Here is a 23,320-nt window from a genome sequence, read left to right as displayed (position 1 = left end):
CACTAATTAGCATCTTTTTTTTCCTGTTTCCAGTCTTTGTGCTAAGCTAATTTAGCCGGCTGCTGGTGTGAATCATATGAGAAACATGAGTTAATTGTCTCGTCTCGTTAAGAAAGCTAATACAGTAAGTGTATTTCCAAGATGTAAAACAATTTTTTTTTTAAAGACTTTCTATTTTCAGTGTAACCTGCAAATAAATGAATCTCCACCTGTCTCGACTGAAAAAGAAAAACCACACGCTGAATGAAGTGAAAAATATGAACATTATTTAATAACTGATTCTCTGTAATAAACAATTTGAAAATATTTTACAAGGAGTCACAGACACAATATTATACAAATTTTGCCCTCTTCTTATTTTTTTTTTCCAGCTTCATCTGTACAAAAGAATGGAGCGACATGGACTAGTGCCCAGAAAAGAAGGAGCTAAATCTTCCACGCACACAAACATTCACACTCACACACGTACAAGAAATAAAAACAAAACAAAAAATATTTCAAAACATTTTTGATTTCAGATCTCAAACTTATCAACAGTGCTGTATTCCTATATATTTTATAACTTCACTTAAAATTCGACTGATTTTACACTTTTTTTCTCTAAATGTTTGCTGTTATTTTTTTTTAAATATTTTTTACACACTTGTCAAACATGGTCACATAGCACCAGACTACAGAATCACATACACACGTCTTTCCCACAGAGACGCACCAACACAGATGCAGCGAGGGTCGGGACGGGAGGAGGCAAGAGGCTTTATGAAAACCATCCCCTACTTATTTTAGGGTCCTGTCCTAAAGCTGACCCCCTCCCTCTCATCATCCCCAAGCTGGTCCAATTTTCTATTTTTTATTTTTTTTTATTTTATTTTTTTTTGGCAAAAGTAAATTTGTCAAACCACAGATATCAGACGTGTGTTTCCTTCAGAAGACTTTTTTTTTTTTTTGCACACACAGACGTCACTACATGATTCCTCCATGACCTTCTGTTGGACGGCCCGTGCTGCTCTGTGGAGACCCACTCCCTGACTTTGTCTCTGATATTCCACCCGCTCACCAAAAAAAAAACCCTAGGAAGTGACGTCCTTGGCTTACTTCTGCCTGGTGCTTGACATCTCCCAGCCGGGCATGAATAAGTGTTATTACATGTTTGCTTATAGGTGTGTTGTGCCAAATGTGCAGTTGCAAAAAACTATAGGCCTACATATTTAGTTTAGGTGTGAGGACTTTAAGCGTATAGAGCCAGGAAAAGAGAGGAAGTTGCAGGGGGTACATTTCCACAGGCACGTGTAGCGTTCATTTACAGACAGTGGAAAAAGGGAAATACAGACAGAATTAAATGGCACAGAACAGAGACAAACAAATACCAGAAAAGTAAAACTGCATCTGGCATCAGATGACCCAGTAGGTACTCAACACTGAATGGAGCCGAATTGGAAGTACGTCTTTTAAATGATTTTTTTTTTTAACAGTCTTTTGTTTTTCTGAGTCAGATTTGTTCGGAGCCGCGCTGCAGTTACTGTGCCAGCATGTTTGTCACATCAAAAAGTACCAACAACTGTACAGAGTGTGTAGTTAAGGTTCCAATTGTTGCGTGAGTCGTCCCACATGACCAATACAGTGAGGTTTGGGTGGATGTGGACATCAAAGGTCGGAGGCTTTTTGAAATTTAAAACTCCCACTTGGCTTTCAAGCATTTAATCAAAACAGGCATCAATCAATAACGAATCATTTCAAGACGCAAAAATTTGAGCTCACTATACTTACTGCAGAACACCAAGAAAACCCAGGGGAGTGACTATTTAGTATGATCTATCTGTTTGAGGATCTATTTGTTTGTGTGAGAGTGTACATGAGGGAGGGAAAGGTATCAGAGCTCTGTATACTGTGTAACACTAAGGCATTTATAGAGGCTTTGTTAACTATGTTGCATTTGAAGCAGAAAACACTGATGAACTACACATTCTTTCGGACGCCTCTGCTCCCTTATAGTAACATTTAGGCAGACTGATGGCTAAAGATGGATTATTTTTGTTTCAGTCCCTTTTTTTCTTCCTCTACAACAACACTGGATTGTGTCAGTTGCAACATAGGAACAGGAAAAACCAGCTATGCTACCACAACTGTCATCCCTCAAACACTGCACAACTCATTTTTTAAGACATTCCCTTTAAGTGCTATTAACGCAAACACACACACACACACACACACACACACACACACACACACACACACACACACACACACACACACACACACACAGACAGACAGACAGACAGACAGACAGACAGACACACACACACACACTCAGGCAGAACTATAGCAGTCAGGTGGCCCTAAAAACACTCTATGGCCAGTTAAGTCGCTGTATACTGATAGTGTATCATAGCTCTATACATGGCTTTGTAAAGAAACGGTATAGTAACTCCATATATGGCAGCCAGGTGGCTCTGGAGCATCCACAGCCGAGAGGCCAAATACATTAAGTCTGAGGCGGTCAGAGCGATGGCTCTGTATAAAGCTATTTCTATAGCTGACAGCCTAGTCTCACAGGCTCCTGTGTTATCCAAAGCCTCAAAGATGGCTGCTTTATAAAGTTACTATACAGTAGCTCTACTCTTATACAGCCAATGTGGTCCAAAACAAAGTGCATCAAGGCACTATGAAACAGAGCGGCTCCTAAACATGGGAGTCTAAATGACTTTTCACACATCGTAATGATCAAAATGATGAACTGTGACGGATTACAACCAGAATACTACTGCACGTGATCACCATATTTAGTTGCCTCTTCTGCACTTTTGTTGGAAATGTTGATAAGCCCCTAGCCCCCAGCAGCGAATGGTTTTAAAGTTTAAACAGCATCAGTCAAAGGTATTACAAGCCTAAAAAAAGAAGAAGAAAAACCCACCCGGAACAACTATGAGACGGTCATGAGGCAGAGATCTCGGTGTGTTTGTTGTGTGAGCAGAAGTAAAGCACACATACAAATCGTGATTAGGAGTGTTAGTAGAAGCTACTGGAGAAGCCTCATGAGGATTGGCAGAGGTGAGCTTTCTCATCAGAGCACAGGGATTTTTTTTTTTTAACATCTGTCCAAAACGAGAGGTCAGAATGGTTGATTGATCATAAAGGAGAATAACACACAACATCAACGATGCTCTGAATCTGCAGTGACCGAATACTGATTCACATTTTACAGCTGTCACTAGTGTGTAAGCCAGATAGCACTACCCTTAAATAGTAAATGTGAGGAAAGTACTTCAAGAAATGCGATTACCATCATGTAATTACAATAATCCCCAGTGGACGTTTTTTAAAAGCATTAATCTGTAATTAGGCGTTACACAAATGAATCAGCATTCAATTTCCGAGTGTCTCCTCTTCTTCTCATGGTTTATTCCAAATCTAAATCAGAAGTCATTTCCTCGTGTTTTGGCTATAAAAAATAAGACCACATGAAAGTCTATCTCATTTTGGCAAGTAGATATAGTGCATAAATGAATTAATGTCTTTTTAAACAAACACTTAACACCTTCCTTTTCAAATTCAAACTTACATATGCTGTATGTTTGGAATACTCGTCACTTCAGCGGTTTATACTTGACATTTTGAATACTTGACAATAATTTTTTTCCTGTTGTTTTCTTTTATGGTGGCAATAACTGGCTGAATGGCCCACAGCCTCTTATGAGAGGCGAATGACAGAGTGGTGAGGCTCTGAGATGGAGGAGAGAAGAAGAAGGAGAAGTCCCACCGTCTGTCCAACGGACAGAGGTGAAGGCGGACAGACAACTTCAACTCTCCAGTCTGTATGAGGTGGGAGGTCTGTAACAAGGACATCGGCCTGTCCTTTTTCCCCTCCCTTCTCTGGATGGTGGAGGTGGTGGGGTGGTCAATGGGGGGGAGGGGAGGGGTTGTTTTCTCTTTTCTGACATTGCCTCTTATGATACAGGTGGTCCAGCACCACCCACTCCTCCTTCAGATGAAGGCTAACTGGCTGAGGACACGAACGTCCGGCAGTTGTCACTAAGCGACACAAACTGAAGCGAGCTGGGTAGCGCAACACTCAGGACTTCCAACTTGCTGTGAAGGGAAGTCCCATTATTACCTATGACTATATCGGGGGGAGGGCATAGGGGCATGGAGGTGGGGTTGGAGGCATTTGGGTCGGGAAAGAAGCTCGGGAGGGCTAAAAGGAGGACAAGTGGAGGGAAAATTTAATTAATGTAGTAGAGAGTGAAAGTGGGGACTAATGGCCGGATAAAGCAGAAGCAGCTGAATGAGCAGTAAGGTGTAGAGGGACGGACGGAAGGAGTGGCCCCGTCCACAGTCTGATGTGTTCTCCTGCAGATGGAAAACTGAAGCTGTAAGTACACATCTAGTGCATCAGATGTGTGTTTTAATACTGCATGCTAATGGAAAAAAAAAGAAGATATGTATGACTTATGCTTTCTTACTTATCAAACATATCAACTAACGTATACAGTGAGTAAGGAAGAACCCACTCCCTAACTAACTATGTATTCAACTTTTTTGTTTCATTCTGTCCACATGCTAAACCTTATTGTTTAGTAAGAAACTGCTAAGAGGAAGGTGGACTTTCTCTCTCGCACAATTTTCAGTTTAACTTTAAGTTTGGGATTGTTAAAGGAATAGTTTGATATTTTGTGAGACATATTTATTTTCTTTCTTGCCAAGAGTTAAATGATAAGATTGATGCCATATTCATGTCTGTCTGTTAAATCTGCTTACCAGTGAACTTAAAGCTCACTAATTAAATGTGTTATATCTTAATTGTTTGCTTTGTCCAAGAAAAAAGTAAAAATCAGCTGGACTATGTCTGTGTCTGAAATCGCTCCCTTGTTCACTCATTCAATACTCTCTATATAATAGACACTCAACAGTGTGCATTAAATTGAGATTTAAGACACTTGCTTATCATCATCATTTTGTGTAATCACTGACGCTCAATTGTAATTTCAGCATCAATCAAGCGCACATTTGCACTCTACTTTTTTTGTTCCATTGTAGAATTAGTGGAGGCACTACATAGTGGATCAACTTCAGAACATACTCAGAATTCGGACTCTGAAATAAATGGTGGACAGTAAATGTAGTGTACTGTATAGTAAATGGAGTGATTTCAGACACAGCCTGGGACCAATTACTTCCTGGAGTCTCAGCTGGTTGCCTAGCAATCTCACTGTGATGACAAGCCTCCAGAGTGGTATCAGTCTTTACGTCTAACTCTCGACAAGAAAGCGAATAAGTGCATTTCCCAAAATGTCTTATTATTCCCTTAAAGATAAAGAACTACAGTTGTCATAAACTTGAAGGTAAACTAAAAACTGTGTGCCTGTACTGTATGTAGGGCTGAGTGATAATGCTATATATCAGCCACAATATAGCTAATGTTTACAAAATCACATACAAAATAATCTGATTTTCAAAGTAATGAACTGTGTCTCACTGTTGCTCAGAATCATTATTTTGGACAGGAGAAATAAAACAATAAAATTACAAGATTTCATCGTCACACTATGATTCTGCTGAAAGTCAATAAACTGTGAATATTACCCACTACCGTTACCTGTATGCACTAATGTCCTTTTCATGATTCTTAGATTAGTTTGTGACTTTTATCAGAGTCTATTCCATGAACATTATGCTCCCTACATTTACATTTTTACCAACTCAGTTTATTTTTATTTGAATAAATCTGCTGAAATATCTTACAGAGATGTTGTTGTCATAGCAGGTGGAGGGTCCTTTTCGATAGCGTGCCACATTCAGTTCTTCACATGGATTTTCCTCCTTGACTAAAAATGGACTCCATTAAGGAAAATTAAAAATGCTTTGAATTTCGGCTTTTGTCTGTCTTTTTTGTTGTTGTAATGTTTCATCATCCACCCACACCCTGATTACTCATGCAGTCCTACAGATGTTAAATGACTGGTCATGATTCACGCCACCATGATAAAAATAACCTTGAAATGAATGTGACACATCTGTGTTTCCACAGGTATGGTAATACAGAGATATAATCTAGTATGTCTTCTCTTCTGCCAGCTGGTGTACAATGTAAAAAAGGATACACTCCTCCTCCTCCTGGGACAGCTTCTCTATCTCACAGGTGTTGCATGGCATCTTCTCTGCCACCACAAACAGCAAGTTGGTGTTGTTTATCTTCTTGGCATGAATCAGCCTGCAGAGAGAGAGAGCGATAGACAACTCAGTCAACAACCCCCCTCTGCTTGCTTACATCACAGTCTCATTTGCTAATGGATCAGCAAGATTCATGAGACAGTCTTGTAAGGCTCATTTAGCCAATGAAGTGACCGTTTCATTAAAGCTGATGCGGGTTAATCATCATCAGAGTTTATTAGCTCCGACAGAAAGATGAATCTTGCTAACTGTGCCTCTCTCACAGTGTGTCTCTCACTGTGTGTGTGTGTGTGTGTGTGTGTGTGTGTGTGTGTGTGTCTGTCTGTCTGTCTGTCTGTGTGTATATGTGTGTGTGTGTGTGTGTGTGTGTGTGTGTGTGTGTGTGTGTGTACAGACCTGGAGCAGTTGCCACAGTCTTGCAGTATGTTGTAGGAGTTGCTGAGATTACTTAAGTAGTACTGGGTCTGGATCATTACACAACTCCGCTCTTTGGAGTCCATTCCTTCTGCATCCACCTCATCTGCAGCATCACCAGAGCACAAAGACATAAGAGATGCACTTGTCATTTTACTTGATTTATAAGACCTGATTCTTAAAATGGGATTACAAAGATGAACATCTACACTTGACTGTAAAACCATTTCTTTACACAGTTTGTATTTACAGTCTGGAAACAAACTAATGTCACGAGAACATTGTGCACTTTAAATACTAATACATATATCATTTAACTGTTAGTAGCTGCACTTTAAAAGTATTGTCTCATAACTCCACTGTGGTCAGAAATAGTCAGAAATTAAATTTTGTGAAATACAGTTATTCTTTTTCTTTCTGAGAGTGAGATGAATGATTGTTGCAATAACTTCCCCATGAAACCACAAATGACAGTTTTTATGATTGTCTACTTATTAAACAAATAAGGTGCAAAGTGTTGATTAGTGAGCTTTAGAGGTGCTGGTAGCTGTTTATCTTCCTGTAGTCTTGCTTTGCCAGACCCTCCTCCAAAGCGCTGAAGGAGGGTCTGGCTACTCCACATAGCATTCGGGAATGGGAGGAAAATGTGCTCTGGTTAAATGGCATTTCTTTAAACCAATCAGAATCGTCATGGGCGGTGCGAAGCGATAGTCTAGCTAGCTGTCTCAATTTACCCTCCAGAGATCTAAGGAGCAGTCAAAAATAGTCCTCATTAATCCACCGAATTTAAAGCGGAAGGAAACGGAAATAATACATGCATCCGGCGGAATTTCCTGCGGTACTGAGCAATCCGAGAGAGGTATTTATCTTTGCTTAATTTTCTGCACGCAAAAGTTGCCGGACGACAGAATCTTCTGAGCATAGCCATACTGAGAAATACAGAGAGTTGGCTTTAATGAAATGGACGTTCATCAATATTAAAAAGTTACGCGCTAAAGCTTTAAACTTTACATGCAGACATGTAAAACACAAAGATAATGTTTAATGATTGTCTTGTTTGCACCCACCTGTAACGAACCAGCTATGATAAGCCAGTCCATACATAAACTGTTGGAACAAGGACCTGTGGAGACAGGAAATGGGAATTAGTAATACGTTACAGCAATGTATTTTGCAGTGAATATGGTATTGTGTACTAGAAGTATCCATCTAATCTCTTTTATCAGGTACAGTATGTGTGTACTGCATGTTACAGCTGTGCTTTTTTTCTTCATTTGAGCTTGAGGACTCTCACCATGCAGCTGCGGATGTCCACCAAGCCACGTTTACAAAATCGGCAATTGTGGGCTGCAGATACATACGAAAAGAGACAAATGTAACAATAATATTTCAATCACACATCCATCAGTCTCACCGTATGATATCAATTCATCTAGTCTACTGTTTTAATTCTTGCTGTTCTTACCACAAACACTCCTCTGGGTGCAGCTCCGGCTTCACTGTTGGGCATCCGTTCACACACAGACTGGTAGTCAAATGACTGCTTGCGGTTGTAGAAGGAATTGTTGTAGAGAGCGTACATCAAGTAGGGATCTACGTCACTGAAGAACATGCCCACCTGTGGGGAATAACAAGCACTGGTTAACACGAGTGTAAACATTAGAAACAGTGGTCAGTGTAAAAATGAATTTATTAACTCCACCTTGTTCCAGTCATCCTTCTGATTAGACATGATTAGGAATCCACCATCATCTATTAAATAACAAAGGAGATCCTGCAGAGGCAAAGATAGGCTGTTCATTAGAAGCCCAAACTGTACAGTGCTATGATACAGTAGATCGAGCTAAATACAGAAAGCTCATTAGACATAAGCAGAAATACGTACCTCACTGTTGGCTTCGCAGTCCATTTCACAGCCTCTGTTTGGCCCACACTGTCACAGAGAAAACAACAAAGAACATCTAAGAAATACTGCCGAATACTTAAGCTTGTAAATATAATGAACTTTTAATGTATATTTCATTACTGTGTTCGAGCCTTGATGGTTGTCTGTATGGTTGCTGGCAAGAATCTTGAACTTATCCGTCCAGGCTTCAAGGTCTAGTTTTACTCCGACCACTGAGAGAAAGAGAAGTTAGGAAACAACCAAAAAGACAGATGCAAATAAAAGGCCCAACAGACATGTCCACACAAAGTGACAAGAAACACAGACGTGTAATTATCTCTACCCTGCTCTAAAACATTTTCTTTAACATCCATTATTATAAGGATGTTGTCTCTTCTTTCAGAGCTGAACCCACCTGCAGGTTTGATGGTCTTCCCTCCTACTGTGATCTCCACAGCTGTGCTGACCAGGATCCCTATGGTGTCGTTATCTGGGTTCAACAGCTCATCCCGGGCTTCAAGAGGGAAACAAAATAAAGAAACAAGCCAGGAGGGGGGTTAGAAAAAAAAAGCCACAACACATTATGACGCTCAGTGTGAGATATATAAAACCCAAGACCGAAAGAAGAATCATTCACCTGTTCGATAAGGCGCTCGGAAGATGTAGCCCTTGTTGTCAAGACTGCGGCGGTAATAACTGGCATTAAACGGCTCAGGGTCTTCTTCCCAGGTATCTGCAGCTCTGAGATTTAAGAGCACATTGGACATTGAAGCTGTACATCTCTGATGTACAAGCCTCCCACTATACTGACACATTTAAAGTCTTCACAACTTACTACTTTAAGATACTAAAGTGAGAAACATAACAGATCTACAGACACACAGCCTTGATGAGGAGTGCACTTACTTGTTTGGAAACACTCTTGTTACACCTCCATCTGATGCAGCAAACACGGCCAGAAAGCCATATCTAGACGTCAGGATGGAGAAAAGAGACCGAAATCAAATCTAAATCTTATTCAGAGTCAAATCTAAAAATGAAGTTCCCTAATCATACTCACGTATTCAAGTCTTTATTCTTCCACACTTTCTCGACCAGCTGCCTGATGATGCCAGTGTCCAGAATCAAGTTATGGAGAAGCAAATTGTCACCTAAACACGTTTAGGTAGAGATGATCAGAAAAAGGTGCAAACAAACAGAATGTCAGTTATATCCACATCAGATGTAGATTTCTCTTCCTGAACACATCTTAAACTTGCTCAGTCGATTTTTGGTCAAAATTTAACCGAACATAAACACTTATACACTTATAGTGAATATGAACACAATGTTTTCCCCCCAAATTTGACAGTTTCACCAATTTCCAGCCACGTAAATCCACAAAACTCACCCCGTCTCTGTGCAAGCTTGGTGTTGACATACATACATTTTCCTATAACTTTGACTAAACAGACAATACTTAGTAGTAGGATTAATTCATGGTTGGTTTTGGTCTTATCAATGGATTGTCTTTGTATTTGTTTAACAAAAATATATAATATTGCCAGCCTTAAGCGTTAAAGTCAGTTTTGAATTAATTCATTTAAAATCAGTGTGAGTGAAAAAGAAATGAAACTCACATTGTTTGGAGTCCGGTGTCACTTTCTCCATGAGGGCAATGAAGTTTAGCAGGAACTCAGTGTTGTTGTTGGACAGTTCTAGATCATTGCAGTACTCCCTGAGGAACAGACGAGACATTTTAACTCAGAGAAAGAAGCATGTTTATGCAATATTTACACTCTGCCTGTCCTTGACAGAGGGACACTCAACACAAAGCGGGGATGCATGAAGCCATATACATGCGTGTCTTAAAGCTTAAATTCCAATATGCTAAGATGGATGTCGATCAAAACTAAATGTGGTTGGGACTGTGACGCATAGCGCAGGCATCTCAATGAAGGAGTGATTTCTATCAGTGTGTTTCAGAATTCAGGTTGCAGCTGGAGGCCATGAGGGTTTGATTAAAAAAACAAAAAAAACAGCACATGCAGAGAGGATGTCATTTTTTCATACTGTAGCTTTTGTCATCCAATATCCATTTTTCCAAACCAACAACCCCTAAATGTAAAGGTGTAATCCAAACATACACCACCACAGTAGCTGCAGGCAAAGAAGATTTACTGTGTCTTCAATACTTTGTTGTAATGAGGTAACTCAAGAAAGAGAATGGGTAAATGCAAAAACAATTCATATTATAAGGCTATGATGGATTTTGTATTTTCCTTAAATGTGGTACCATCAGTTAACACAGTGGTTTTCAAAGTGGGTTCCAGGGACAGAGTTTATGACTATTTTGGTAATGGGTTTCATTCACTTATACTCTGTATTAAAACATAAATCATAAAGCATAAAACCTGAGATGGGCGTTTGTGGTCTAATTTGTGTCAGTTTAGGGGTCCTTGACGTGAAAAAGTTTGGGAACCACTGAGTTAACACACCATTCAAAATGAAAAATGAATAAATGAAACAAAGCCACTTCCACACAGTGCAACTCAACACCACAAAGGACTAGTTCAAGAAAAGCAGACGATAGATAAAAAAAAGGCTGAACATGGAGCCGAAACAACAACAACACAAAATAAGTATATAGTGCATTGAAAGACAAGACCAAACACTGATGACCATCAACGACACCAAGCATTCACACACAGGGCTACCTGGGAGCAATGAATACATGTCCTTCAGACTCAAAACTGTTTGGCAGCAGTGATTCAAAATCTGCAATAGAAAGGGGAAGATTATCGGCGAAGAGCAGTGGGCAGGGAAGTCGGGAGTTGTGGGTAAACAGCAGCTGATCTTCAGAGGTGCAGGGACGCAGAAGGGGGTTTACCATAGCAACAGTGAGGTATCATGGGAACACTAGCGTTAGCCAAGATGGTGCCAAAAATAGAACCTGACTCTCAATGGACGACTTCTTTAGTTTCACAAACACTCACACCTTCTTTTTCCTTTTGACTTTGTCAAGAAACATTTTCAGATTCATTTGGTTTCAATCTAACATATTTTGGATGTCTGAGAACTGACTTGCAAGACGTGATGAGTTGGGAAGCAAGTTCTCACACAGATTATCCACAATGAGTGCTTTTAAGATCAGGCAGGCATCAACATGGCCAACTATTGCAGGGGAGGTGGGTGAAGGTCCTGATGGAAGTGGTCACCCCTCAGACTGGCAGGGCAGAGGGCTCAGAGAGACACATAATCAGAGGATATGCATTGCATTGTGAAGGGCATGTCGAAGGGCAACTTCATTTCATCTATCACAGACAAAACAGAGCACAAAATATCAACCATCATTAAAGCCTTAACAGGTGAATCCAACGTGTTCTTTTCTCATTATGTCAAGACCTGTAACTGTGTACAGCAGAGGAATGAAATTTTACTGCTAAAATAGAGTGCCCAGGTAGTTTTCCGCCCACAATGCCGTGCACATCCGGGGTCAGGTTTACTGAGGAAGTGCTGGGCCGTGCCCCTGGCAGTCTGAGGGGGGAGGAGGGAGGGAGACAAGCTGATGGAGACAGGGAGTACAGAGGGACGACAAAGGAGTCAGGCGCTGCGCCGAGCGGCACCCTAACACCTGACAACATGGAAGGACCTGGGTGGGCAGGACCGGGCTCAGCCCTGAAGGGTCAGTCTGCAGGCTGCGACGTCTCCAGCTACAGATGAGATACTGCGGCAGCTAACAAACATTAAATACGTGTTTTTTTTATATGGAGATCAATGAAGTATAGCTACGTTACAGAGATCCCTATTTACTCTACAATAACTAAATGGAAGTACTTACATATTCTGTTATGTACAATATTATAGCTAAGGTGTAGCACTACAAAATTCATATTTCAAATGACTGTGTTTAGCTTCCTGCATTATGAAAATGTCACAGCAAACAATTAGAAATCTTTTTACTGAACGTAGAGCTCAACATGCTCAAAACTGATCGAGCTGTTGCACTAATAAGAGGGAGTTTAGAATAAATCTAATTAAAGTCAACACCTGAGCCCTAGCGTGAGAATTAGTTAAGACATTTATTAACTAATGACACTGTAAGAAAAAGACAGAAAGAAAGAGAGACAAGAAGGTGAAAGAAAAATAGAGATGGAAAATGAGGAAGAGAGAGAAATCAAAGAAAATGAAAAAAAGTGTAAGAGAGAGAGAGAGAGAGAGAGAGAGAGAGAGAGAGAGAGAGAGAGAGAGAGGGGAGGCAGACACAACCCATTTGGAGCTATCCACAGAAGGAAAAGCATTAGGAGGGAGGACAAAAGACAAGTTTTAACAGAGAACACGAATATCTGTCTTCCTTGGGTGCAGTAGGTGTTTTTTATTTGCTTTTGAGCAGCGGATACATGGGGAGGAGGGTGAGGTTGGGGGCCGGAGGAGCCATCGTGAGAGATGTGGGATCTGAGCTGCAGCAAGAGGGTGAAGAGGAGAAGGAAGGATAAAAGGAGGAAGAGGAGGAAAAAAGAGGAAAAAAGAGGACGTCCTGAAGGCAAGACGGGCAGGGACAGAGGCAAGCAGGCTGGGACAGGGGAGGGTAGGAGGAGGGGGGGCAGCAGGAAAAGGTAAAGGACGAGAGGTGTGGGAAGGAGGCAGCGGTAGGGGATAGGAAGTAAAAGGAAGGGAACGTGGACCAATATGGAGTATACTTGCCCTTGGTGTATGGCACTGTGTGGATCCATCAGAGAAGGAGTGAGCAAGAAAAGAAACAGGGGTTCGGGTGGGAAGGGGGGGATCACAGACAATATTTTATTCAATTACTGTTTGAATAAAAATATTGTTTTCTTGAAAGTAAGAAACCAATTTAAGTCAAACAAGACGAGAGAGAAAAAGAAATAAAGAGCAAACGTCTTATTTGCAAGAGCAAACGAGGAAACGGAAAGAAAGGAAAAGAAAAACTGGGAAATCCAGAAAAAGAAAAGATTAAAGACAAAACCAGTAATTGTAAAAGGTAACCATGGTCAAACAATAAAATAAAATAAAATGAAACAGGAAAAGAGGGGAGTAACAGGGTCTGGACAAAGAAAGAATGAGAGAGACAACATGTGTCCCCATTCAGACCCACAAAAACCCAAACTCCCACATTAGACGAGCCCTTATCCCGGGCCGTGTGGGAGTTTATATACTGAATGATTCCAAAGCTGAGAAACATCTCACACAATCTAACAAAAGAAATAATAATAATAAAGAAATCACACAGAAAACAGAAGGAAAATTCCCCAAATCATAAAACCCATCATAAGGAGTGAAAAGCATGCATGTTTTCACAGTTTTTCAGAACATCAAACACTTTAAACACAGATGCTTCAGAATCATTACTTGATGGAGAAGAGGCGAGAGCATTTGGCAAAAAAAAATAATAGCACAAAAGTCACCATTATTTTCACCTGAGTAACACAGTAAAACCACAGCTTTCACCTTTCTGTCTGTTCAGTTATTTTTTTCTTCAGCCAGTGTGAAGAAAAAACATCACCATTTTACAGCACAGCATGAAGACAGGAGGGAACAGGGGGCAGTAAAGGAGTCGGGGGACTCAGGTATGATCCTGCCTATCAGAGAGCGTAGAGAGGGGGGAGAAGGGGGGAGTGGGGCAGGCGACTCCGCTCGGACACTCCCTATGATGATGTTGGAGACCCAGGACAAAGGACTGAATAGGAGCATAAGGTCATATTTGGGAGAGAGAGAGAGAGAGAGAGAGAGAGAGAGAGAGAGAGAGAGAGAGAGAGAGAAGGAGAGAGAGACAGAGAGTGAAGGATGCTGGGTACAACCGGGTACTTACACTGCACCTGAAGGATCTGGTCACTCAGGTTGGCCTTGATGTGGTTCTCACTATATGTGGGCAGTACCAACCCTAGACTGCAGGTAACAAGGCAGACGCAGAAAATCAGGAACACGTTATGAATGCACATATAAACTCTCTAACACACATAAACCCACACAGCCGGGCACGCTTATTTACAGACGCAACTAGTCCAAAGGTATCATTACTACTTTTATGTTTATATTATCCCTGTTTTGCCTGTATGTGCTAACACTCACACAAGGATGCACACATGTGAATGTGGTGACGCGAAACACATTCCCGCCAATGGTTTCATACTCCTCCACTTTGTCAGGTTTTGTCAGGTGGCAGTAATGTACATCAAGAAAAAAATGTGAAGAGGAAGACTGCTAGCTGGTAAACATGGATTTAAACAATACAAGTTTCAAAATGTAAAAAAAACAAAAAAAACAGCTTTCCAAATGTTTTGTGAGGATGGACAATAATTAACCATTAACCACCTCTGTTAGACCTCAGAAGAAACAATGAATGGAAACATACATTTGTTAACAAGCTACACTACACACTACAACCGGTACCTTTAAGCACTGTATAATCCAATGAGCTATTACTTATGGAGAGAAAGTCAGTTTCATTTAGTAGGAAGGGAAGAAAGGCGGAACTGTTAGAAGTTTGTGAAGAGTTCATTTCCCAGGAAGTTCAAGTCTCCAATTCAGAGGATCTTTAAACTGAGTCCAAAATCAAACAGTCAGAACACACATCTGGCACGTCCTTGATGACACTCTGCTGTGAGAAGCCCCGACTCTTCCCAAGCAAAGCAGCTGCGTTTAAAGCGAGATCACTGTGTACAGTATCAAACATGCTTCATATTTGCGACACACTGCTGATTGTGTTTCTGTCAAGTCAAACTTCAAGGGGGACCAAATAAAAGAGAAATATCTGTCTCACTTTGTAATATATGATCACTATAGCATCATAGTTTGACCTACATATGCTTTATGATGCTAAATACTGTATTTACTCTTCTACCAAAGCCAGAAATTAAAAAGAGAAAAAAATAGAAATACATGTCCCATCTCTTTTTCTGTGGTGCCATACAAAACTAAAATATAACCCAGTAAGAGGATTAATTGGAACAGATAGAAAATCAGGCTGTGACAGTATCAGGTTCAGACTGAGCTAAAGCTACAGTCGACTATCTATAATATAAAGCTAATTTAGATTTATAGAAACATCCAACGTCACCAGTTTTATGAGCAAAGTAAGTCCATAAACTCTAAAGTGTAGGATGCATGACAGTAGAGTAGAGCTGTGAATGTCTGGTTCAAACACATGAGGATTGTTAAAAACACTGAAATTTCCCTTTGAGTTGAATATTAATAGAATTGTGTCCGAGAAAGCCTCATATGGACTCAGCCAGGACCAGGCACACTGCCAGTAGATGTAATAAAAACACACATCAGGCATTTATTTGTAGCACTATTGTATATAATAAACTATAATTTGCAAAGTGTTGCCTGAAGGAAATGGCATTACGATGCAACCTCAACAAATGTTCAACCAAGTCTCGAGCTGAATAAACTATGCAATTAATTTGTGCTTAAGAGAGTACTGTTGAAGGTTTTTATAAGAGAGAGAAAAACAGTTCTTCAATTTGGGTGATTCAGATGAATTACTTAATGCAAATATAGAAGGCAAATGAGCAAGTTGCCTTTATTTCAGTATTTCGATATGTTTAGTCTAATCAAAAGGCGTCGTAGTGGCAGCTACAGTGAACAAACACTGCTGGTTGATGAGTAAGAGCTGTAAACTGCTAATCTGAGACTTGTGACTCAAACTGAATGAATCCAAAGTGTCAAAATTGGACCTCACTCGTATACAAGTTGATGACTGTTTGATTTCCGACCTACCTGTAATCTGTACCATCCACAGGCGTCCATGTATACGTCCGCATGGCCTCGTCGATGTACCTCTGTTGACAACCACAAAGAGAAATACATAACACCGTCACATCCTCAGCACATCTCTCTTCCCATAATTGGAGGGAGACAACAAATACTAAACATACAGAGTCATTCAGGTTCATTACAACAGCATACAGGAAGGTGCTACTTTGGATCATGATTGAGTCTCATATATTGATGACTTGCCTCATCAACTGACTTAATGAGCGTCTTAATTTTCCTTTGCCCTGATTTGCCATCAATCATCTGTCGACGGATCTGGAGAGAGAGAGAGAGAGAGGGAGAGAGAGGGAGGAAGAGAGAGAGAGAGAGAGAGATGCTGCAGCATGAGAAGGCATTCAGGTACATACAAGGGAAAAACAAAAACCAAAACAACAAATGAAAAGTATATTAAACACACAAGTTGATGGCAATGGGGATTTTTCAGAGAGGTTGCTTTTACCTCCTCTTTGTTGCTGTCCTCCAGCTCTGCATCCAGAAAGTCCAGAGTGACGGGCTCCCTGAAGTTAATGATCTGAACAAGAGAGAGAAAGCAGGGGAAGACGGAGGAGGGGGGTTAACTTCAGTCAACAGGAAAGAAATGCCCAAATTTGGCTTCAGAACCAGAAAGATGTTAAACTCATTAGATGCGGGGCGGCATTCATAGTGGACCTACTTTGGGCCGCAGGTTGGGATGCAGCAGTACGTAGCCATTCGGGTCAATGGCGTAGGTATAGCCGTTGGCTCCAAGCTGCACATAAACAGTGTGAATGGTGTGATTCAATACCCATCAATGTGAAAGAGATATGAGAGTGATTATTTAATGTACAACATGCTCACTCTGTATGTAGGAGTCTTTCTTTTGATTTCGTTGATCGCAATATCTACTCCCATGACTCCAAGGATGAGTTGATTCTGTAGGAAGAATATTATAAGGTTATCATTAGCATTTTATTCAAATTTTATTATTCACAGCCGTACTGGCATCAGAGAATCACAAAGAGCCGGTAGCTAGAGTACCCAGAACTTATCCATGCCATATTTGAGTTATTACTTTGTGTGCAATCTGATTAGTCCACACTTTTACAGTCTATCTTAAACTGAGTCGGCTTGCAGCAGCATCACTGCTTTAAGCCTATGTGATAAGCTCAGAGTAAATACGTTGGTCATGGATACTGAAAGCTGTTCTTTCTGGGTGATAATCGATACTACAGATGGGTGGCTGTGATATCGGTTGTAACCTGAGGGGGGAGGTGTTGCCTAGAAGAGCAGCAGCTGGGTGGACGCCATAAAGAGGCAAAATAAAACTTTAAGCCCATCTGCTACTCCAACTCCTGTTTCTGTTAGAATAACCTTATGTAGCCTTAACCCCACAAATGACAATAAAAACATTGTTCTTACATAATGATAAAGGTAAAGGCTCATTAATATAAAGGATGAGCTGCTAGTTAAAGCTTCATGTCTTGTATTGCAGTGTTGTTTTTACCTGAGAGCTTACAGTGTCAACAGTGAAGTTGAAGACCGGCACCGTCCCAGTGATGACAAGGCCCAAACCCTGATAACACATATCAGAAATCCAATTAAAAGTGTTTTGTTATGTTTTAAAATAACTTTATACGTTGCATAATTGAAAATCCAAACCAATAAACACAATAAGCTGCAAATAAATCTGAAATTTAAACTTTAAAAAACCTTTAATGACACAAGTGAAATTTAATCGGTTTTGTATTTAAGAATAATAAACTGTGATAACATTATGTTATACTATTCTTATTATGCTCTCCTAAGACTGTGAGGCAGAAACCATGCTTTTATTTGGACAAATCTAAGAGGTCATCACCTAAATATCTTTTACAATTGCTTATGATTTACACATCAAAAGTAGCAGATGGACTGCATAATTAACATAGAATTAGAACATTGCAAGAATTAGAAATATCTGCAAAATCATTTAAAGGTTACTAAAAGGGGTAACTAAATAAAATGTCTTTTTAAGTTCTCTCTTACCAGAGCATCTTGGTACACGTTTGTCCACTGCACCTGCTTTGCTTTATTCCCAGCCAGCACCATGGGACGACCCAGGACGTCCAGATACTCCTGCAACAGCAAAAACACACATGCTAGTGTCACCATACACACCAAACACATATAATTAAACAAACGTTTATAGTGCTTGTCATGTAGAGGCGTTAAAAGCAAAGAGCTGGAAGAGCCAACGTTCATCGGTCATAAAACTATAAGACCCTGACCGGCCTCCTCTCTGTCACCACATAAACCAGTGGGCCACCAGCAGCAGGATCCCGGTCCTGCCGAGCCATAAAGCCTCCAGTCCTGAGCCACTCAAGGCCATTTCTCATCATTACGAAGGAGCTATTAAAAACACATTAAGGGTGTCAGTGGCACGACGTGCAAACAGGCCATTCTCCCAGAGGCTCTACTGTCATCGCCGGCACTGTGAGAATGTCCCACAGCTATTGTGAATAGAGGTGAGGGGTTAAGTCTACTAGTAATACATCATATTCACTATATTCTTCTGTTCTCAAGAGCCACCTCACACAAGCTGAGATGTCTTTTTTTGTGCGAACAACCTGTTGATTCTTGTCATTTTAGAGATGGTGTGTAATTGGTAAAATTATTAAGTGATTGACCTCATAACATACGATGCAACTGCACAGTTCGGAGGAAAAAAAAAAGCCCGCCGGGGGCGGGACAATTGCACTGAGAGCCTTCTGTGTTTTGTGATTATAAAGACAAGAGGCAGCAACTTTATTCTCTAATTATACAGACGGTGTGTACGTCTATTCAGCTGTCTGTGAGTTCTAATGCCAATGTCTATTATATGTATCAACACACTATATTTAAATGTAAAAACAGGATCAGTGAAAAAGCAGCAGCTCTGTCAGGGTCAAATGTTAATTTCAACATTAGCAGTTTTCACAGGATGATAAATTTCCACCCATTTTGCAGGGAAAAGGGAAACATTATCGCAGATTTCTGACCCTTGTATCTACCCTGAATACACAAAAGAGGCGCCCTGTATAAGCACACGGCTATTTCAGTATTATGCCTTTAACCGTTTTTTTCATCGCCTGAACAGTGAGGTGCTGACAGGCGTAACCTATTCTATTATTAGCTCAATAAAAGTCCAGTTTAACGCGCCACAGGGAGATATTCCATCAGGACAATGACAGCCAGACCTTTTCATGGGATATAGGGGAAATTTTCCGCCTAGCTAGAACAATCTAGGAAACATAAAAAGTCAGCAACTGGAGATATGTGGTCCAAAGAACCCAGAGCCATAGACTCCAGCAGCATCCCCCCGTGTTGATTAAATGCTATTGTCTCCCTGGGTACCTTAAAAACCACGATTGCAGAGAGTAAACTCATCAGTACAGTCCTTCCAAAGACAAACATCCTAACTAAAGCCTGGTCTGTTATTGTTGCTCCACTGAGATCCTATACAAAGAAGCCAGAATAGATGACATAAGTCACTTTAAACGTCAGTCTTAGATAACTACACTGAAACACAAAATATAGTGACATTTATTTTCAAAGGTTTTCCACTCTTTCTACATAATCGCATGACTCAGGACAGTATGAATGATAATATTTCAGCCATCTATGATCCATCTGTTATTTGAATGTTGCCATCTTAGTCAGGTAATGTGATGACTGTGTGATGTTGAAGGGCAGAGTACGATTAAATAATGTGTCTTCTGGGCCTGTACAGAGAGCTGTAGTCACCCACCTTTAGAAAACCTATTAGAGTAAGTGGCAGTTCTCAGAATATAAATATGCTGGAGTTAATGGAACAGCTGACAGTATATTCTAGGGCCTGATCGCTCATGGGGGTTGAGGGGGGTGGGAGGTAGGAGGAGATGGGGGAGGAGAAAGGAGGGGAGAGCGGGGGAGGAGGGGTGTGCAGTAGCTCCCCCACCTCCCAGCAACTGAGTCAATTTCTACAGCTGGAATGAGGTTATCCCAAGGGCCTCTAAGCTCCTAGTGCCTAAAGCAAAGGGGGGAAAGACCACAAGCCTATTTGTTATCACTCCATCTCCAACAATGTCACTTCCTTTCTGTAGTCATTCAGTTGCGTCGTCCTCTGTCCCTTTGTTATGGAATACTTAAAAGCATATCTGCAATCTGTATAATTATCATCAAATCAACCGTGAAGGAAGAATTGACTAGCTTCTTGCTTAAAGTTGTTTGTTTCCTTTTGTGGATTCATAAAGCTGCATTCAAGAGCTTGTACACACTTCATATACTTTACCTGGGTGTTGATTCTGATGGCTCCAATCGATGGAATTTCAAAGTAGTAACCTGAAGATTAAGAGGAGAGATTCAAAACACCATTCCAACAGAAAGCTTTGCATCCAGCCTGCGTCATGGTGCCTGCTTGTGTCACATTCTGTCTACATTTTTTAAACAGTCACAGTGTGTACAAAAGCGATCTATTTGTAGATTAGAGACTAATCTCTTCCATGTTATTAGCTACACGTAATGCCATCATCTCCAGCTGATGGCATTGGGCCAAGCAGGCATGGTAGAGCTTGTGGCCATTGACCTCTCTACACTTGTGGTTGTGCTTTAGGATGTAAATGTGGAGGCTTATTGGTAATGCTGAGCCGCAGGCACTGCTGCTGCTGATTAGGAATGGAGGAGAGTGACCGACTGGGTCAATAACCACGCCGCTCCCCAAGTTATTAAAGCCATGAGTGTTTATACAAAGAGCGGTGAAATGGAGACAGCATCCTCAGAATGTTAAAAGGCTGCGATGACTGTCATTATTTCGATACATTATGCACCGTGCTGCAGTGGTTTGTGTCGAGATTTGCCTTCTCGGTCTTATTCATTTGCACATTTGAGCATGCTAACATTATGCACATACATCTCTGCACACAAACATGCAGCACACAGCTATTTGTTATAGTTTTGTTCAGAGCAGTAGTTTGTCCCAGTGCTTTTGGCAGCATGCCAGAGAGGTGGCATGTGCGGGTGTAGGGCAAAGCTCGACGAGAGGTGAAGAGAGGAAAATATAGGCTAGAGCTAAAAAGTGAGACTGTATTGGAGATCTCCTCTGTGCTGTGCAGGTTTACAACAGATGTCTGATGTGTGAGTGGCAATTATGAATTTAATAAATAACCTATTTTCTTAACATAATGCCTCTGCACTATTATAAGTCAGTTTTCCTCTAACATAATCCAAAATTTTGAACTGTTGGCATGGTCCATTTGACTAGGGGATAAACTATCACATCCACTGACTTTAAAATATATCATGTCTTTTTTGACTAAATTGTGCTTTTTGCATAATTGTGTTGTAGGGTTAAGTATAATGTACATAGAGTATATGCTGTGTCGAGTATGACTATGCATTTTCCTCCAATGTACACCAGCATGCACTACTTTCTATCTTATCAATGTTTTTGTTGAGGCACCATATAAACCGCTATAAGTTTAACCGATAAACTTCTAACTCTTCCCATTATGGATGTGCATCCATAATTTATGGGATATTTTATTCCTATTTTGGGATTATAAACAGCACTTTGGTGGAAGTATTAGGATCACCAATGCAGTATATGATATTTGCTGCTTTTATCCTCCATTTCACCTTTTTCTTTTTTGAAGATAACTCTCCTTTCTGTTTTGGTTTTCGTTACACTGTGTGAGAGCATGAAGAAATGATTTCATTGTCCCCAGAGTCAAAGAGAGGTTACTTTCTTCTTAAAATGGGATTGAAGCTTAAGTGAGACAACAGCTAGCATCTCCAAGTGGCCTAGTTGTGTGTGTGTTTGCGCTTGTGTGTTACTGCTGTTGTGTCAAATGTAACGGGTGAAGGGTTAGGGCCTGTAAAAGTGTCAGGCAGCTAGCTATGTTGGAGTGAGATACCAAAGAGTAATACGTACTGAAGATATGAGAGGACAGCTCCATTGAGGCTGGTGTGTCAACACTATTGTCTAATGTTGGCATAGACTTTAGTACCATGGTAATCACTACAGACGCAACTAGCAGAGAGCATGTTGGCACAGCGGCGTAATCCTGGACTTTCCCCAGCCTGACAGGAAGATGGCATGGTAATCATCCTGCTACCAGACTCCTCCTGCTAATTAATAACTTATGGGAAGATACCTCTAAAGCACTTGGCTCCAATGGCAATAAGCTAATCAGCAGCAGCAGTTAGCCAAAGCTCCATACACGCAGCAAAAGGCCTCATAAAGGAGCAGCTTCAGATAAAAGGTAACACTGAGAAACAATATTAAATCATGCCTCAAAAGAGAGGAAGAGAAGTGTGTTATGGCTAAAAAAATAAAACAATAGTGTTCCAAATTGAGCACAGCAACAGCAATCTGAGTTAGGTTGGGATTAAATGAGCTGAGTCAAGATGAGATTCATGCAGACAAAAAGCTAACAGGAACAGAACCTGAATCATTTGGGTTGTCAGACTGTCTATCAGAGGCAGAGCAGCCTGTTGTTTGTGGGGTTATTTTAGGGACTGTGGCTGCTTTAGAAAATTGATTTGAACATCATGTGCAGTAAGACAGACACCTGGAAAAATCTTAGTGATGAAGGGTTTGTGATGGGGCAGGCGGGTTTTAATATTTAATTTTATTCTATTGATATTTACCCCAAATCAGTGAAAGAATAACTTAAAACCAAGCTAAAAAGCAGTGTGTTGCTGCCCTTTGTGATGGCACAAGATCCAAGACTTTTTAATCTACACTCTTGAGCAGACCACACCTGTGTTGTTGTGTACTGCTTGGGTGTCCTCAAGAACAAATGCAACACATTAATTCATAGTTATTTGTTAAGATGGACTGGGCTTTGAATTGCCCACTGACAGAATGGCTTGACTTGAGATAATGTCATTCACCAGAATATGGCACAAAAACATTTTTGCTGGTTTTTCCATTAATATCTTATTTTTTGCGGGTGTTTCCTTTAACTGTATTGCTCAGTGGTATCCAATGGATGTTGAGTATGATGGGAAAATGTGTCCATCTATAAAATGAATATCCGGAGCAAGGCGGGCACAAGGACCCATCAAGCCTGCACCAACCCATATTTCTCTTTTTAATTTTACATACAGTACAAACCT

General features: G+C 40.6%; 1 protein-coding gene across 5 annotated transcripts in view; it reads right to left on the bottom strand.

The window, feature by feature from the left end:
* Positions 1–244: 244 nt before the first annotated feature.
* The window catches only part of cacna2d2a (calcium channel, voltage-dependent, alpha 2/delta subunit 2a), a 155,221-nt gene continuing 132,145 nt past the window's right edge, over positions 245–23,320 (bottom strand). For 4 of the 5 annotated variants that reach the window (XM_028574757.1, XM_028574755.1, XM_028574756.1 and 1 more), the window contains 25 exons: positions 20,493–20,542; positions 18,230–18,319; positions 17,709–17,777; positions 17,063–17,137; positions 16,899–16,973; positions 16,686–16,757; positions 16,430–16,501; positions 16,190–16,251; positions 14,277–14,353; positions 11,164–11,224; positions 10,087–10,184; positions 9,528–9,618; positions 9,374–9,436; positions 9,105–9,208; positions 8,883–8,981; positions 8,609–8,700; positions 8,468–8,515; positions 8,285–8,356; positions 8,048–8,200; positions 7,877–7,929; positions 7,650–7,705; positions 6,565–6,688; positions 6,099–6,208; positions 5,740–5,822; positions 245–4,347 (listed from right to left, as the gene is read on the bottom strand). In XM_028574757.1, the coding sequence (XP_028430558.1) occupies positions 4,225–4,347; positions 5,740–5,822; positions 6,099–6,208; positions 6,565–6,688; positions 7,650–7,705; positions 7,877–7,929; positions 8,048–8,200; positions 8,285–8,356; positions 8,468–8,515; positions 8,609–8,700; positions 8,883–8,981; positions 9,105–9,208; positions 9,374–9,436; positions 9,528–9,618; positions 10,087–10,184; positions 11,164–11,224; positions 14,277–14,353; positions 16,190–16,251; positions 16,430–16,501; positions 16,686–16,757; positions 16,899–16,973; positions 17,063–17,137; positions 17,709–17,777; positions 18,230–18,319; positions 20,493–20,542 (2,072 nt within the window). In that variant the 3' untranslated portion in view covers positions 245–4,224. Of the gene's footprint in view, positions 4,348–5,739; positions 5,823–6,098; positions 6,209–6,564; positions 6,689–7,649; positions 7,706–7,876; positions 7,930–8,047; positions 8,201–8,284; positions 8,357–8,467; positions 8,516–8,608; positions 8,701–8,882; positions 8,982–9,104; positions 9,209–9,373; positions 9,437–9,527; positions 9,619–10,086; positions 10,185–11,163; positions 11,225–14,276; positions 14,354–16,189; positions 16,252–16,429; positions 16,502–16,685; positions 16,758–16,898; positions 16,974–17,062; positions 17,138–17,708; positions 17,778–18,229; positions 18,320–20,492; positions 20,543–23,320 lie in introns of those variants that run through there. The other variant, XM_028574759.1, reaches the window with a different exon arrangement.

This window comes from Perca flavescens, chromosome 4 (assembly GCF_004354835.1).
Source record: "Perca flavescens isolate YP-PL-M2 chromosome 4, PFLA_1.0, whole genome shotgun sequence".
NCBI lineage: Eukaryota > Metazoa > Chordata > Actinopteri > Perciformes > Percidae > Perca > Perca flavescens.
The sequence above is the reverse complement of the archived record's forward strand: the minus strand, read 5'-3'. Positions and strand labels throughout refer to the sequence as shown.